The 17,238-nt window shown below is 41.3% G+C and overlaps 1 protein-coding gene across 2 annotated transcripts in view; it reads right to left on the reverse strand.

Moving 5' to 3' along the window:
* Positions 1–17,005, reverse strand: part of SLC44A3 (solute carrier family 44 member 3) — a 40,192-nt gene extending 23,187 nt beyond the window's left edge. The window contains exons 1-8 of one of the 2 annotated variants that reach the window (XM_082483261.1): positions 16,800–17,005; positions 14,164–14,306; positions 13,438–13,574; positions 11,946–12,039; positions 10,234–10,403; positions 9,580–9,669; positions 8,786–8,910; positions 7,005–7,191 (exon numbers count right to left, since the gene is read on the reverse strand). In XM_082483261.1, coding sequence (XP_082339387.1) covers positions 7,005–7,191; positions 8,786–8,910; positions 9,580–9,669; positions 10,234–10,403; positions 11,946–12,039; positions 13,438–13,574; positions 14,164–14,306 — 946 coding nt within the window. In that variant the 5' untranslated portion in view covers positions 16,800–17,005. The remainder of the gene's footprint in view (positions 1–7,004; positions 7,192–8,785; positions 8,911–9,579; positions 9,670–10,233; positions 10,404–11,945; positions 12,040–13,437; positions 13,575–14,163; positions 14,307–16,799) is intronic. The other variant, XM_082483260.1, reaches the window with a different exon arrangement.
* Positions 17,006–17,238: the final 233 nt, after the last annotated feature.

Genomic DNA, 17,238 nt, shown 5'->3' on the forward strand with positions numbered 1-17,238 from the left:
CAATTTTTTTAGTTTACCAAGCCTTAAATCTATTAACCTTAAAGATAAACACGTTCACAGAATAAAACAATCTCTGGAGGTGAGCAGTTTCTTATTCTAACTCCGTGAAAGAAATAACAAAGTGAGACATAGCATTGTCTATTACTGCGAGAACAGCATCATAACTTAAGTATTAATACTTCATGTTCTCCCACAGGACAGCGCATCACTTTCAAGTTCAAAACTACCACAGATACGAAGCTATCTATGAAAAGATTCACTTATTTCTGTCCTATTTTCCTATAGCCACAGAGTTCATACTCAAGAATAGCTAAAAGCAGAAACAAAAAAAATATGCTTTCAGCAATACCATCAGCTTTAGACAAGCTTTGTAAGTCTTCAGAATCAAGGTCCATTTATCTGTAAATTATGAACAATATTCATTCAGCCCATAGTAGCACTGAAAAATTATTTTAAAGTGCTTTAAAAGGAACAAAAAATGCTACATGGGTGCATAATTATTATATGGTAAGCTTAAATATGTATGTGCATAAAATAAATGCAATTATTTTATTCCTATAAGATTAGCACAACAAGAAACATTCCTCTTAGACGCTCAGAGAAGAGCTATTCGCTATTCAGGGGCGAAAAGAATAGAGTTAAGTCTATGAATACATTTATAGCATGCAAACTAAGCATTCTTCCCTGAGCTGAGTCAATCTTATTCTCAGCACGCTTGTAAATGAGAGTGGCATCCATCAACACAGTACAGCGGCCTCAAGGAGGAGTTTGTAGGTACTATATCACACTTGTTCTCAGAGCAGCCTTTGCCGAAGCGCAAACACAGATATATGTTCCAGCTACTTTATTTTCTGAAAGGAAGTTTTAGCTGAACAGGCAAGCTCTTTGCGGGGCTGTACGGTTGGTCACTCACAGAAATCTTGTTGCTTCCATTATATTGAAATGTATTTTAAGCCGGTGAAATGCATGATACTTGATGGCGTAAAGAAGCTACTACTCGTATCTCAGATCTCTTCTTCCCTGGTTTTAAGTTTGGATGCAACTTGCAAGTTTGGAGGCTCTAGATTGCCGTTTTCCTGCAGCACACCCAGCTAGCCAAATATGATCATTAGCCACAGCCTACAGCCCTCGCTGAGGGCCCTTGTGCATGTGATAGGTCAATGAGATACAAGAAGGTCTCCTACCTCCCCATTTTCAGGCAGAGACATTACGCCATTTGGTAGCAGAATTAAGCACGTTTTCCACCATACAATTCACCTGAACATTTCCCAAAGAAGGCACATTTCAGGCTTTGCTTCTGTAGTTTTGTCATGAAGACTGACAAACTCATGTACGGTAAACCAATTCTCTCAGCCCACTGAAACAACCACCTGCAGTAGTAACAGCAGTGGCTCAATGGCCAACCTTACGCATGTGGAAGTGCACAGCGCCGCGCTCTGCTGCACCGAAATCAGACACATCCACCTGTGAGTTCACCACCGATCACTTCACTGTCTCGGTATGGTAAACTGGTTTTGTTACTTCACAGAAACGTTTACTAATGTAAACACCTGTGTCTGACTGATTCCCCGTCTCCTGGGCCTACCGTGCATGCATGATTTTGTCAACAGAATTACACACAATGCTATTTTTCGTATGTCAGTCTTAGTAGCCCAGATAAACTTTAAAGCTATCCTAGATACCCTGCTGAGAAAAGTGCATGCTGTTTTCCTCATCACTCCACCATGACCTCTCTGTTCACACGAGCTAAACTTTCTCAATAAAGCCTTGAAATATGGCTTAATTTGTTAACAGAATATTTTTCTCCAACCACATAATCACGAACCTTTCTGGTTTACCATACGCTCTTAGTGATAACATTAAGAAGTCAGTAAAGAACTGAAGTCCCTACAGCTGAATCACCAAATCTGAAAACCTCTGCTCGGGACAAACGCCGGTCTGCTGCAAATACTTCAAAGAAGTGCTGTTAACAATGCAAACAGGCACAAGTGCTCCCAGCAGAATTCAGAAGAGTCTCTCCACCTGTCTCCGCAGCCCAGCGCCGGGCCACGCTGCCAGTCAGCGCAGCAAAGCGAGGAGGCAGAAGTCAGCGCGCACATGCACTACCGTTAGCCGCATTTTGGCACTTTCAGACTGACATCAGATGCTCTTACCCGGCAACTGCTGTTGCAAGGTTTTGCCGCTGCCTGGAGCAGTAGGCTGCTGCAAGGGATGGAAATTCCTGGGAAGCCTAGTTCAGCAATTTCCTTATCAGAAACAAAGAACCACTGACGAGAAAATACTGAGAGCCTGTTTATCAGTTCCCGTTAACCCGAAAATACGATGTGCCCTTCCCACTGCTAAGTGAGGAAAGGTTCTGGCATCATACACCAAATCTTCGTGCTTCCTGCAACATAATTTATTGTGTTATTTTATTTAGCTTTTTTCCATGTAGTGGTATTTACAGCTAAGCTAGCTGACTGTAATTGGAATGTCGAGGACCCTGCAGGAAATACATTTTTATTGTGGGTTTTGCTACTGCACAGCCGTACGTGGCAGTTTTATTGCTCACTTGCCTGTAGGATGTACCTTCATAACATGAAAATCTCACACCGCCTTCTCATCCTACGTTACAGGACTTGTGCCGTGTGGACTTCCCAGCTCCTGCATGCTGGAAAGCTGAAAGACATGCTTTGCTGTGCCACGTGCCCACTTCAGCTCTGCGGTGAAATGCCCCACAAATTAGCAAACAATACAACTCAATAACCCTAAGACATATCAGCTTTTCCAAAGCACAGCTGAATTCCATTCCTAGCCAGCTAACGGTTCTAACTGGTGCCACTGTTTGTGCTGTCTCAAGTCTCGTGGAGTCTGGCACTTCTCCTAGTTTCCTAGGTCTGGAATTCGCTCCACCTCTGCTTATCTTATAGATTCTGAATTATCAAGGTACTTAAGCAGGTGCCTACCTTACAATGCATAAGCAGTCCCACTGATTTTAATAGGATTATCCATGTGTTTCAAGTTAGTCATGTGCATAAGTACCTTTTCCAAGTGTGGGCTATAGTTTTCTATAGCTCCCAAGAAGTTAATCTTTTCTCAGAGTAACACTAACTTTTGGAGGCAACGTAAATAAGGTGTCTTTGTGGTCGCATAATGATCAGGTGCACTACAGCTGAAGTGAGGACCAAATGCTCCAGAGCCAGAAGATGCGGAGATGGCGTAAATATTACATATAACTAGTGAAGATTCAAGGAAAATGTTAAGAACAGGTGCAGCACAGCAGCAAGCCAATTTCACTTGCTATCTCTCTGTATTAGACAAAGAGACTAGTGTCTTTGTAAACATTTCATTTTTCCAGCTTTCTTGGTATATTTGCATTTAAAATATAGTCTGCATTGCCCCAGAAAATACATTTGTAAGAATAAAAAGCCCAAGTGCCAATACCAAGAAAACCACCATGTGTATTTTACAAACCGAATCCTGGATAGGCAACTAACTATTTGTCATCGGAGAAAACAAATTGCTCAGAGAGAGCATAACTTGGGAGATCTTCAGAGAAGTACTTGCAGCTGTTGCAAAAAGCCCCCAAAACTCAAAATCAAGACAAATGTCTTCCATTTACAGGGCGATTGTAGAAAACTAGTAGAAAATACAACGCTGTTCTGCCAATGCATTATTAACCACATAGTACTATATTTATTTATTTTTACAGGATGCATAAGTACTCGTCATCCTGGAACAGCAAAACAACCCCCAATGAGCTGCTTTAACAGGCAGCGTTTCAGAGGACTCATATTTGGGTTGAAAATATGAAATAAAATCTAAAGGAATATCCTCAATACCCCATCTAGTCTACTGTTCATTTGTCCAAGTTTTGAACTACAAAACAAATCTGGGACAGAGTATGGGACTGGAAATCCAAACAATTATCCTACTTCTTCCTGACCCCAACCTCCTGCGTCACCCTGACAAATCTCCTCAGCCTGAGAGCTGGATAAAACAATCCTTCACTACCTCCCCAGATCATTAAAAGGCTAAAATTGCCTTTGTTGTCTTCGAACTCCTCTCGGGAGGAGTTACTCTGTAATGGGAGCAGCTGTAAACAACTGAGCAGATTCAGAAGAAACTTTCTTGCACTACTTTATCGGCACCTAGCGGGCACTGATGCTGCTGCAGGTCCCTTACCTGTTATTTACATAAAACATAAGTAAAAAAAAAAAATTCTTAGCAAATGCACATTCTCTTCTACATATTAACACGCTAAGTGTTAACAGAAAAATCTTACAAGGATTGACACCTACACTAAAAATATCCCGGCAGAAAATCTCAATCAAAACATATGTTTTAATAGATTCCTCACAGGAGCAATATATTGACAGTTAAGTGCCTGGAAATAACCTTCCTTAAGCTAAATCTGCAAAAGGTCAATTCTTCCAAAACTGAGAGCACCCTAGAAACTTTAACATCACTCTACCATGCAGCAAGGTTATGCTGCCTTCTGTACTGTACTGTCTGTATCCCTCGCTGGGAACATCAGCATTCCTATTACGCTAGGGAGAAGACAAAAAATAAAATACCTTTGAGCCAGGAGACGTGTGCTGCACTATGAATGTAACAGCAGGTCATAAACTGAATGCTACTCTCCAAGCAGGCGGGGGTGGGGGGGTGGGGAAAGGTTGAATGGAAATGTCTAGCAGGAAACAGAGAATATAACCAATGAAAGAAAATGGTACAACATGGAAAAAGCACGAAGAGCCTCTCAAAGGCAGTTTTCATTGGGTTTTATTTCCCTGTGAATACACATGGAATTTGCTTTCAGATATAATGCACAAGTCACTACTTCCCTGCAAAGTCTGTAAAAGCATCCAGGAAATACCTGACTGGTTCCCCATCCTGCACTTCTCATCAAGCTGTTTCTGTCATATGAGCTAAAATATTTCTACTCTTAGAATGATTGCTGCATTTCCAAAAGCTTTTGAATACAACAGACTCAGCTGGCATATTCTAAATTTAGATTTAACAAGGGCAGGCTTCACATCCTTACATGTGCATATTAAGAGCACCAGTGACTATTCCTGTGGGTAACGGGCCAGCTCAGCTCAACATCAAGGATGTAATATTTCCTTTATTAGTTCTTCTTAATTATATATTTAGCAAATCTGTGTGTCATAATTAATTTTATTCAACTGCTACTCAATTTACTACAGTTAATGTTTATCTTAAATTGCCTGTGATCCAAGCAGGTGTATGAAACGAGCAGGTGGCTGATGGCTCAGGCGATGCTCCTTTCTAGAAAGGGCTGGTCCAAACCAGTGATAAGGTACCCCCAACAAGGCCAGTTTCAAAAGTACTGCTGCCAGGCTGATAGGTGCATAAACGGGATGAAGATTTTGCAGAAAAACTAACAACCACACAAAGCTGCGTCTAGCACGTAATGCTGCCTCCATAAAGGGAAAATCCAGCTTGGAGGAGTGTGGAGAAGGAATATCCATGACGCTTAAAGCAGAGTGAATCTGCTTGACTACCTGGTCAGCCAGGAACAACTCACAAAGAGACTGCAGGTTGGCCATTTGGCCTTGCTAGGTCTGACCATTTTGCAGGAGAAGCAGGTTATCTGCCAGACAAGCACTTTAAACCGCCATTTCTGACAGACGTGAGCTACTGGGGGAAAGGCAGCAGAAACAGAGAGACCCTTGCAAACCTGCACGGCTCTCCAAGGAAAGCTGGGAGGTAAACAAATCCTAGTCTAGCCTAAGCAACAGGCGAGTGATTTGCAGTGCCAGTATGGGCTCAGGCAGATGGACTCTCGTGTTACAAGTGACGTGGGTCTTGTACAGAGCCGGAATGATCAGGGTGAGACTGAGATGGACACAGTTGTGATGGAAGAGGAGTGAGGTACCTGACCCATGGAAGTGGGGAATACTGCCAGTTTTGCCAAATGGGCTCAGCTACAGAAAGGCTGGAGGCTTCCCTGGCCTAGCAGGGATCTGTAAGCCTGAAGAGAGTTACTGGAGCCACCTTCCCAAGGGGTGGTGGAAATGCAGGACAAAATGGTAGCATAAGCATTTGAAGAGCTAGGCTGCGATCGGTTTTCCACACAGAAACCACTGCCAAGATTCAGAAAACAGAAAACCCATGAATCAATGTGGGAATGACAAACAACTGTCTCTCTCCACATCAATCCCACATCAGCGCTGACAAAAAGACAACAACTGACTCCTAGCAGTGGCCCCAGAAATTTAAAATTAAAAAACCCCAACCTCCAAATCATAATGCTTCCTGTGCACAAAGGCTGATGTCTGCGTGAGGAGTTATCCCCAGAGCTACACAGTTTAGCTTCTCTTCTTTGGGTGATGTCACACAGAAGAACAACCTCCCAAGGGCCAGCATCCAAATTACCCTGGTTCAATCAGTGACAGACCGTATAGTGGTACGTCCCTCAGTAATACCACTTCTATACTCAAAATCTGTTCTTGCAGATCCTTCATAGTGATTGACTATTTCTACATAGCACATTCCCTACAACTGCAAGAACATCTGGATTATCCAAATACTGTTGTACCAGTCTAAATAATGATAGAAGTTGTGACTAAACTACTGCTCAAAAGCAACGTTCTGCCTCCACGACAATTGGATGTTGTTTATATTCAGAGGAGATGAACATTCTCATTTCATAACTGCACTAAAAGCTGTTTCCTTCCTCCTGTTACTTTCTTTATTTAAATACATCAAACATATACTGTATCTACCACAATCTAATCATAAATTAAGTAACTGAGAAAGAACTGACGTCCACATATAAAAGCAAAAATCTCTCTTCTGTAGTGCCATGACTCACAGAACTATGGTGATATCGAAGACTCCAACAAGAGGGGAAAAAATAAACAAAAAAAGGAAAGAGTAACACAGCTCTGTAACAATGCTCGCCCACATTTTGTACGTTAACACCAGGAGGTCCCGTATTTAAGAAGTGAATTTAGGAAACAGATAGCATTAATCCAAAAGCATGGAAAGCATATACTTACCCGCAGTTCCTAAGCTAAGTAGTACAGCAACCCAAAATACCCAGAACACAATGAGAATCAGAAAAGTCCAGAGTGGCTGGAACAGGAGGAAAGGAATTCTGCCAATGATTTTACCAACAATCCGAAAGAGCTGCACAGCAAACGGAAGCCTCTTTCTTAGTACAAGTATAAGGGAAAGAAGAACAACCTGTTACAGGAAATAAAAAGACAAGTTGTTGGGGTTTTTTTCTTAAGAAAAGGATCAAGAGTTGTCAAATATGGGGACAGGGAGTACAGATTTCACAAAGGCATGACAGCAAGGCATTTTACACAGCCTTACTGCACACTGGAAAAGCTTTCTGAGATACAGCATGTATTCTCAAAGAGCCTGTGGATTAAAATCCGATTTTCTGAAATCACGACTACTATTTCTTTAAAACAAAAAAGGATTCATAAAACTGCAATTCACCCAATGGAAACAGCCTGTTTTGCTTTGCAGCAAACACAAATGTATGTTTTATGTTACACATTGCTTTCATGTACCGTGTATGTAATAAAGAGTTAAACTTTCTTCCTACTCAGGTCAGCTTGCCACTGTTCACAATGGTAGGAGGATCACTCCTTCTCTGCAGAAAAGACAGCAGCACAACCAAACTAATTTGAGAGTTGTGTATGTATGGAGGTGAAGCAGACATAAAATGAAAACTCATTTAAATAAATCTGCTGTTCCCAAAATAATAAAAAAAAAAAAAACGGCAATAAGACCCCGAATGTCCCCAATTCTTTGTATATGTCAAGGAACTATGAACAGCAATTAAATGAGGTTGGAATCTACAAAGTAGACAATAAATGCAACCAGTGGCAGCTGCTTCACTAGATTTCTTGCCTGCTCTAGAAAGAAGCCACCAGCTCTGAAGAGAAATGTAACCTGCAGTAGTGGATGTTACCACACTTCTGCAAACGACAGTCAGTTGTACTGGAACACACAGGGATACAAAGGAACCTTTTCTTACCCCTTTAGTATCAATAGAAGTAAAAAGGTCATAACTTACAGAAGATATATATAAAAAAAAAAAATCGGATCTGTGACACATTGATATTTGTCACTGTAAACTGTCAGACTGTTCATATCTGGTGAATTCCAGTCTATGGATCTTACTCTGCTTTAAGAAAACAGAAGAACAATCACTTTGACAAACATCTCATGAAGTACAAATTGTCTGTACAGTCATATTGAGCAATGACTCCTTTAACATTGCAATATCAGGGTGAAAAAATCACTTTAAAGGTCGTAAGCCACACTCAGATTTTCTGTTGGAAAACAAGGTCCGTGAGAGAAAAGCAGAATTTAACCCCTAACTTGAGGCCTAGACACTGCTGCCTGTGCTTCACCACCCTTCTCGTTGTCTAAAAGAGCTGCCACCCCTTTCTCCTACTGACAGAGTAGGCTGAATCCACAGATCTCACATTCGTATGGAGCCAGTGCCCCTCTGTTCACTCAAGCTGATTCTTCTGTTAGGTGATGCAGAGAAGAACGGGGGTGGAACACAATTCTTGCATTTCTACACCACCAATGCTAACGCTGTTAGTACAGGGTTGAAGTGTGACAGATCCCTGTGCTGACAAACAAATTTCGCAATGAAGATATAAAACTATTTAAATGAGTGTAAGCAGATCTTGTAATTGATTCTCATTTGCAAATTTGAATGGAACAAGGAATTATTTTTCCTGTTGCAGAGCCACTGCAGTTCGAGTTTTCAAGTTACAGCCTCTGCCATTGCTTAGGGTGAAACGCTACTTACAGTAACTATTGTGGAGAAGATGGCATATCCAAGCAGAAATTTTACGTTTTCCTTTTCTGTCTCCAATTCAGTGCTGGGGTCGTTCCTGTAGTCATAATAGAGCCACCAGAGAACACCTGAGACAACTGAGCAAACAAGAGCGGCGTGAAGGCGGGCGGCGCTGCCTGGGCTGCAGCCCATGGCTGCTGCTGGCCGCCTGGCATCTGCCCGGCATCTCCCTCCCCGGCCGCTCGCCCTCCGCCGAGCCCAGCCTCCGCTCCTCAGGAATACTGTCGTGCAGCAGAGAGGCACAGCATCAACGGTCACACGGAAAATTCACATCGTGGTCTGTCAGCCTGAGGTAAAACCGCAGCAGAACGTTTGGTTTTCTTGCAGTCACGCTAAAACTCAGGCACGTAACTTCATCGAGGAGATACAAAGCTAACTTTTAGGGAATTACAAGCTTCAGCTGAACACGTTCCTATAGTTCTCCCTTTCTGAAGTAGGCAGTGTAAAACTTCAATAAGCTTTCTTTCGTAACTGCATTCACCTGCCAAAAGAACTCTCGTTTCCAGACATCTATGAAAAAAATAAAAATCATCATCATCCCAACACTCAGCAGTTGGAACAGCACAGCCAGACCTTGGCACCCAAAGGCAAGCAGGGCTCGGCTTGGAAATGGCTGTGGTAAGCTGAAGGTTACTGAGGATGGCCACGGAGAAAAAGGATAGCTGTTTGTTCAGCTGCCTCTCCTCCTTCAGCTCGGTGCGAGGATCTATTTCACTAAGCGTATGCTAAAAGGTAAATATACTTACATAACAACCCGAAGACAACCAGGGCAATCAAAGTATGGACCAGAAGGGTCCGAACGAATCTGAAGGCTAAAACCAACATAAACGAGAAGGCTGAAAAATATACAAAGTAAGTTTATTATGAGTGTTACAACCCATTTAACTTAACTTGTATTTATTTTAAAGATAAATTTAAAGTTCTTGCAGAATTTGGGCCTTTCTTTTTAAACAGTGGTCTCAAAAGCAACAGCAGTTAGTAAATCTGGCAACCTTTTTAACATTTAAAACATAGTTACCTATAGCTTAGTAATAATGAGCTTGTAACTGAAATATTATTGAAAAGCTAATGATTCCCAAGGTGAAATATGTTGTATAAGATTTAAGTTAAAATGTTCATGCTGATGCTGTATTTTTTTTTCATCAACAATTTCTTACAGTCCCTTAAAATAAGGTATATGATCATACTAAGGAACACAGAATCTGGTATTTCACATGGCTGTATTTCATCAGTCTATTAAATGCCTCCTGATAAAACACAATCACTCTTCCTGAAAAACAACTCTGCCCAGGATATATGACAAAGATCACTTTTAAATTAAAAATATAAAGTTAATAGAAACGTTTGAAACCTCACATTTTGACTGAGTATTATTATTCACTTTTCATTTATAGCCTTACCTAGTGCAAGGAAACACAGTCCTACCACAGTATCTCTTCCTGCCAATATTCCACTCAGAATTCGGTGAAAAACATCCATTTCATTAACCATGCTTATTAAGACAGATGCATACTTGGAATAGCACTCGGGATTTTGTGGAACACATCGATTAAACAATGGAAACGATTTACTGGAAGGTTAAAAACAAAGATGGTAAAAAATATTAATTACTGGACAAACAGTTTCAAATCCACAGAGACCCATTCCACCGTTCTCTTTCAAGCCCTCCGCAGTTCCCTACCCGCATCCTCAAGACAGTGTTGCAGCCACAGCCGGCCAGTCTGATCTGTAACCCGGCAGGCGTCCTCCCCACCCAGGAGGAGACCTTCCACATGTGGTCTGACACCAGAGGGTACTGGGCATGGGAGTGGTCCGCTACAAACGGTCGTTATATGTTTCATGTGCAAAATAAACGCCTAAGCATCGTGGCTGCATCGCTTGTACCAGAACATCCAGTCAAGATCAACCTGGGAGAAAAAAAATGAACTACTATCTCAGTCCCCATCAGCATGTAGCTCCTATTCCTGTCCTCGTCTGGCTTCACCTGCTTTGATCCCATGTGTTTATGTAAAACCTAAACTCACGCTAACATAGCTGTAGGCTACGTTGTTGTAGATAATTCCAGACCGCAAACACTTTGCATTGTGTTTATGCTATTTAAGCATTCTAAAAGCCACATCAAAACAATGTTTGTAAGGTACAATTAACACCACCAAATATTTACGTATGAAACTATTTGCCACTCCCAGGCAAACATCTTGAACATATTTATTGTCCCACTTTGGCAACGCTGCACTACAGCAGTCAAAGATGTAGTCATACCTAAAAAGGAGAGGTTTGTTCATCAATAGTTAAAAACTCCTCTGACTAGCTTTGCTTCTACTATGAAATATTACTGTGCAAGATTAATAACCTTGCAGAGTTCCTTGCCAAACAGAAAAAAGCCTAAAAAGTCCAAGAAATAAGTAAAACATGCAGTATTTTTTCATCAGTTTACATGCTCTCCTTTGATCCGCTGTATGTAATGTTTTTATTTTATTGTAATGTTATTATTTTATCCTGCTCTCTCCGGTTTGCTTTTTTTCCTCTTTTTCTCTTGTTCAGAGCAGCGGACTTAGCTCTGCAAACACGGAGGGAGATTCCAGTTCTTTGCTGTATTTTCATGACACGGTGGAATTTAAAATCATGGGTTTAAGGATTTTGACTCACGATGCCAAACGTTAAAGACAGTGCTATCCACAGACCCGTGCTCCAAGCCAGCTGGCTATCGAATGACGCTGATGGAAATTTCTGGGTAATTTCAGGATAATAAGCAAGGCCCGAGACCACAGCTCCTCTTACCCTGGCATGGGAGGAGAGCGCAAAAGTCTGTGCGGGAGATAAGTTGTTCCTCATACGGAGTGCTTTTCCCCTGGGAGACTCGGAGAGGAAAAATCTCTTAAGGGGAGAGGAATGGAGGGAATGCAGCCCTTGCTCGTTCCGCGGGACAGGACACTGGCCTGTTCGCAGGCGGCCATGAGAACTCATCAGGGTACCGCGTACAAAAATAAACAAACAGAGCAAAACCATTCTGACTGTAAAGCACCGAGTCAAATACAAAGCGTGAGGCAGTAACAACCCTTAAGAAGCTGTTTGGACTCAAGAGTGGTGTAAAGTACCCAGTAATTCTTACCTTGGTGGAACTGGCAGTGCCGGACACAGCTCAGCTGCCTTTGGGCTTAGTGTGTAACTGGAAACGTTCAGGTTGTAAACGCAAAGACAAGAACCTAAGAAGGGCAAAAGTAAAAAAAAAAAAAAAAGAGAGAAAGGTAACTTAATATTAGTTAAAGTTTTAGAGAAAAACACATTATCAATTAAGTTTTGTTTACACTTCTGCTTTGATCCCTTAGCAGGCCATATTCATCCCAGATATTCCAGTGGGACTCTAAATAACAAATGAGTTAATTGGGTAAATCTAAAGCAACCTCTGTGGAATCTTTTGCTTTCCAGACTTAACTATAATTACCACTTACTGATCTTCCCGGAGGGCAGGCACGCTATTTGTTCCACAGAACGGTACCTCAGCTCTAAACTAAGATAACAGAAAACCCTAAAACGACAGAAGCCACCACAGAACTAGGCCCCTCACGATTTCGATCAGACTGTGTATGTATCCAGAAATTTCACATTTTCTGGGCTCTAGGCTAAATATTACCAGGTACTCCCCTAATAATACTCTGCTCCATTATATAATGCTTCTGGGAAGGAAAGGCTGGATACATTCAAGCCATTCAAAACGCAACACTGCCCTCTCCCTCGAGATAAACGTGGAAGCAGTTGTAGCGTAGAGATGGAATTTCACGCAATTATATTGTTACACAGAAAATACTCATATAGTATCACAGGTGTTTACAGCTTTCTGTACATACCAAATGATGGCAAAATACCCCAAAATGAAATTAAAACAAACGTTGTCAATTTTAATAGCAATCCTTGCCAAACAAAACAACAGAACAAAAAAGAATGGAATTCTGACCTCCAATAAAATTAGCCACTAATATTCCTATGGTCTGCAGTTTAGGCATACCCTACGGAATAAGGGTTAGGCTACAGGTCATTTTATTTACGTGTTGGACACGAATGAACTGGAGCTGCCTCTTTTGCACAACAGCTACTTCTGACATCATATTCATCTTGAACACAGGAATAAAATAAAATAAAAAAAAAGATATGTTGAATAGCAAACTTTGGGATCTGATGTCTAAAGGGATAAAAAACACTTGTGTGTCTCTGGAATTAATAATTCCACCACAGTTTTAATTAAATTTAAGAGAACCAGCTGGACAAGTTTCTCAAATAGCATATGAGCTCTGTTCACCTACTGGCACCCCCACCAAACTACACTGGTTCCTTCTTGGCAGCAAGTTTTCCGCTGGATAATCTCAGCTTTGTGCAGGAATTAATCAAACACTTTTGAATTTGCATAAGAGAGCTCTAACATTTCTAGAAACTATGGCTTTGAACTAAAGCAGAAACAAGACATTTTATTTTCTGTTGCCATGGACTGCTCAGGAAATTAATGGTAAGAAATGACTCCCTAGCGTAGCAAACATGAGAATAACAAAGTGAAAGTTGCTCAGCTGCTCTACAGATACACTAACATATTCGTATTCCCTGTTGCACACCATTATTCCTTGCAAAACTCTGGAGGTCTTCCAAAGAGTTGAGTTGCTCTTGTGGACAACTAGACACGCACAAGGAAACTGCACTGAGTTTGAGGCTCTGCATTTCCAGGCTGCATGAATTCAGAAAGAACACATACCTAGAAAGAAAAAAAGATCCTCTTTTCAAAAAACAAGATTTCTGGGATTTATAGGTTTAAATTCTGAGCCTTCTTTCCATTTTGTAAAGGGCTACAAAGTGAATGAAATTCTTTTTCCACATATAATGGAAAAACAATGGAGTTTGAAGTCAGAAGTTAAGAAGCAATTTGAGACTATGCTACATTTTTATACTTCATTTTATGTTCTTAAATGGGATCACAAACTGCCAAGGTGGTGCCATTCTACAAGGACTAGTTCATGGGAGTCGATGGAATGACTGGGAACTTCAACACGCAACTTCCTTAAGTACAAAGGTTTGCCGTACGGAATGACTGCTGCTTTGGCCAAAGTCCTATTTAAGATCTTTTAGAAGAAGCCAGCATAAAGCATAACGATGTAGCACATTTTCAAACTCTGTCTTAACTTTTTAGGTTCAGTCATCGTTTTGCACCATTCTCACACCTCTTTGTTGCCTTTCGATATAAGCATGTATGTATACACATATGTATATGATTGACAACTAGAAGATGTAGATCTTATTAAGCTCTCAAACATTTGATTTATTTAGACATCATCTGATGTACTTACTTTTTATTAGTCATGTCCTGTCCAGAAAGAGGTGCCCCTTCTACAGGAGTGTTCTTCCTACCACATATGTTGCCGAAGCTGTCATATCCAAGCACAAGTCTTTCTGCTGCACCAGCCATCACGGCATAGCCAGTTATAAACATCTGTTAAAATATTTTTTAATGTGAAATCATGCTACAACAGCTTTTTCTTCCCACTCAATAAATACTCCTTTAAATCCAAGCATTTTTGTCTTGTGGATGCAAACAGTTAAATCTAAAATTTACCCCTCCGCACAACACCGGAGCAAGTCATACAGACAAGTTTAGCCCTATTGCCTCCTTAGCGATTTCCCTTATCTGTTGCTGAAAGTATATAAATTAAGGAGAGTATCACAGGAGAAGAAAGATGAGGGTGCTGATTAAAATAACAGGAAAGCAGTAGTAAGGTACTAAACACCGCCTCTACCAAAGTTTGTGTGTGTCACAAGGCAAGGTCACTCAAATGGTAATTTTTCACGTGCCTACTGCTTCTCATTTTTCAGGGTGCCCTTCAAGACACACCTGAGCAATATATTGGCTGAAACGCTGAGCCCTTGCAGCTGCTAGTGATTTTAATCAGAGGTACATTTTAAACACATGAGGTACAATTAAAATGCAGATTACTTGAAATTTCAGGAAGACGCATCCTTTAACACGTGAAAAACCTGTAGAGAGCCACGCTGTGGACCTGGTGACATTGCACTGATCTTTTAGATGCTCTGCTGCTGGAACAAAGCTCCAGCAGATCAGCTCCCTGTAAACCCCAGGGGCAGCTACGCATCTCTGTTGGCCAAGCAGCAGCAACCCTTAGTCAATATAGGACACTGTGCCTCGGAATACAGCTTAAACCCTGCTCATGGACCACATGAGGGCCAAAAAGCCCCTCTAAAAGAAACTTTCCATGTGCCAAGAAGCAGTAATTCTTCTTCTGGGAAGCTGGTGAAGTCCTGGGCATGACTTTATCCCAGGGCTTATTTACAGCACTCCAGCTATTGAAGAATTCAGTGATTCAGTCGTCTCCTCTGTCCCACGGGGTGTAAACCACATTATACACGCACCAAGGACAATCCACTAAGCTCTGTGGCTACATGCCAACTGCTGGCAGCAGCAAGCCTTCTCAGTCCCACATTAACCACCACCACCTTGCTGAATATCAGCTGTGCTGGAGACAGACTGCACACAGCACATCCAGCACAACTGCTTTCTTAAAGGGTTCAGAGCCGTTATTTGTTATTCTACATTTAACACTTGTGACTAAAGATGGGATCTGGGCAAAAGCTGAGTCTAATAAACAACATCTAAGTATGTGCTTCCTTAGTCCCCAGTGTAGTCTTATTTTCGCCTATATGTTTGCAGTGTAACTAGTTAAATAGTATTTTTTTTTAAATTATGACTGCATGTTAATACCGTCTCAATATGCAGATCTTTGCAGATGCTCCACAATTAAAGTTGACATACTACTTGTGTGACATTTGTTACAATAACAAAATATTTTGAGATCCAGTTTATTTACATAGCAAATATTTGTTAATAATTAAATTGTTCTCAGAAGAAAAAGGACAAATGAGCTGGCATTGTAACCCAACCTGAAATACACTTTCAGAAAAATTCTGGCATTCCTTCTAAAGGTGGATATTACAGGTGCATTGCCATGAGTACAGCAAATACTGTGTACATCTGATTGATTTAAGTGCAGAACACTGGATACAAGCCATAAATATTGTTAAGTAATAGATGTGTATGACTGCTGGAGGGGTGTGTCTATAAATGCCAGTGATATGCACTTCCACAGAGCTGCTAACATGGTTTCAATCTTTTTCATGACATGAACAGTGTCACCAAAAACTTTTTAATCTTCTACAAATAAGATCAAAGAAAAGAAAACAAATACATATATGCAATAAGCTATTTAACAGAAACTGAACAATAAAACTAGTGAGAGAAAACAAGCAAAAATCCTAAATCCTCACCGGCTGACAGGTCTAATTTTTCATATTCCCTCCACTGATCAAAGCACTAAGCATAAGACAGCATGTAAAAACCCCTATCTTGTTCACAAAGTTCAGCTTCAGTTCAAAATGTGTATGTATACTTCTGCATTAGCTTCCATTAAAAGAGTTATGAGGAATTGAATTGAAAACAGATTAATAGTGTATTCACGAGAATCCTGAGCAACCTCAGACATATCATGAAAAAGACATTCATACTAAGGAATGACAAAGCCTGTTGCCAAAAGCCTGCATGCTGTTCTAAGCATGGGACAGATAGTGACTTGATATAACTGCAGACAAACGTGTTGCAAGACAACAAGGCTACAATGAATAAGTAGAAATAAGAGCTCAGTCAGAGCCTGGCCTAATTTACAAAAACAAGCAAATTCTAAAAAGCCCAGCCCTGTGTATACATGGCCTCGAAAGCATATGGTCACAATTTAAAAGTCTGGATAACAGACATGTCAATAAAGCACTGCTCCGCCACCAAGGTCAGTTCTGTCCCATGGCAGACCCGTGCCCATGATCATTTTGGTTTAGATTCAGTGTACCTCTGTGCAGAACCCCACTAACATTAGATGGGATTTTTCTTTCAGGAAAAAAAAAAAAAAAAAATCACGCTTACCAAGCCAGCCCAGAAAAGAAAGAAGAGCAGCAACCAGAGAGTGTCTGTGCACTTTCGGTAAACGACCGGTCTCCATTCCCTCCGTCCAGAAACACTATCTCCACAATCCTAAATTGGAAGAAAGACACAAAACAAAACAAAACAAAACAAAACAAAACAAACAAACAAAAAAACCCCAAAACAACAAACCACAAACCAAAACACCCCCCCCCCCCCCCAAAAAAAAAAACCCACCAAACAAACTCCCTGTGAAACTAAAATCAACTTCGGGACGTCTGAGATTTTGGAAAGAGCGCAGCCTTGCGCTTTGAACGCCGAACACCGGGACGCTCCCTCTGCCCGCGACAGCTGCGCAGCCCCCGCATCGCCCCGCACCGCCCCGGCCCCGCCGCCACCGCGGGCACCGCTCCGGCCCGGCGCTCACCTGCTGCCGACCCCC

The sequence above is a fragment of the Vanellus vanellus genome (genome assembly GCF_965231255.1).
Source record: "Vanellus vanellus genome assembly, chromosome: 5".
NCBI lineage: Eukaryota > Metazoa > Chordata > Aves > Charadriiformes > Charadriidae > Vanellus > Vanellus vanellus.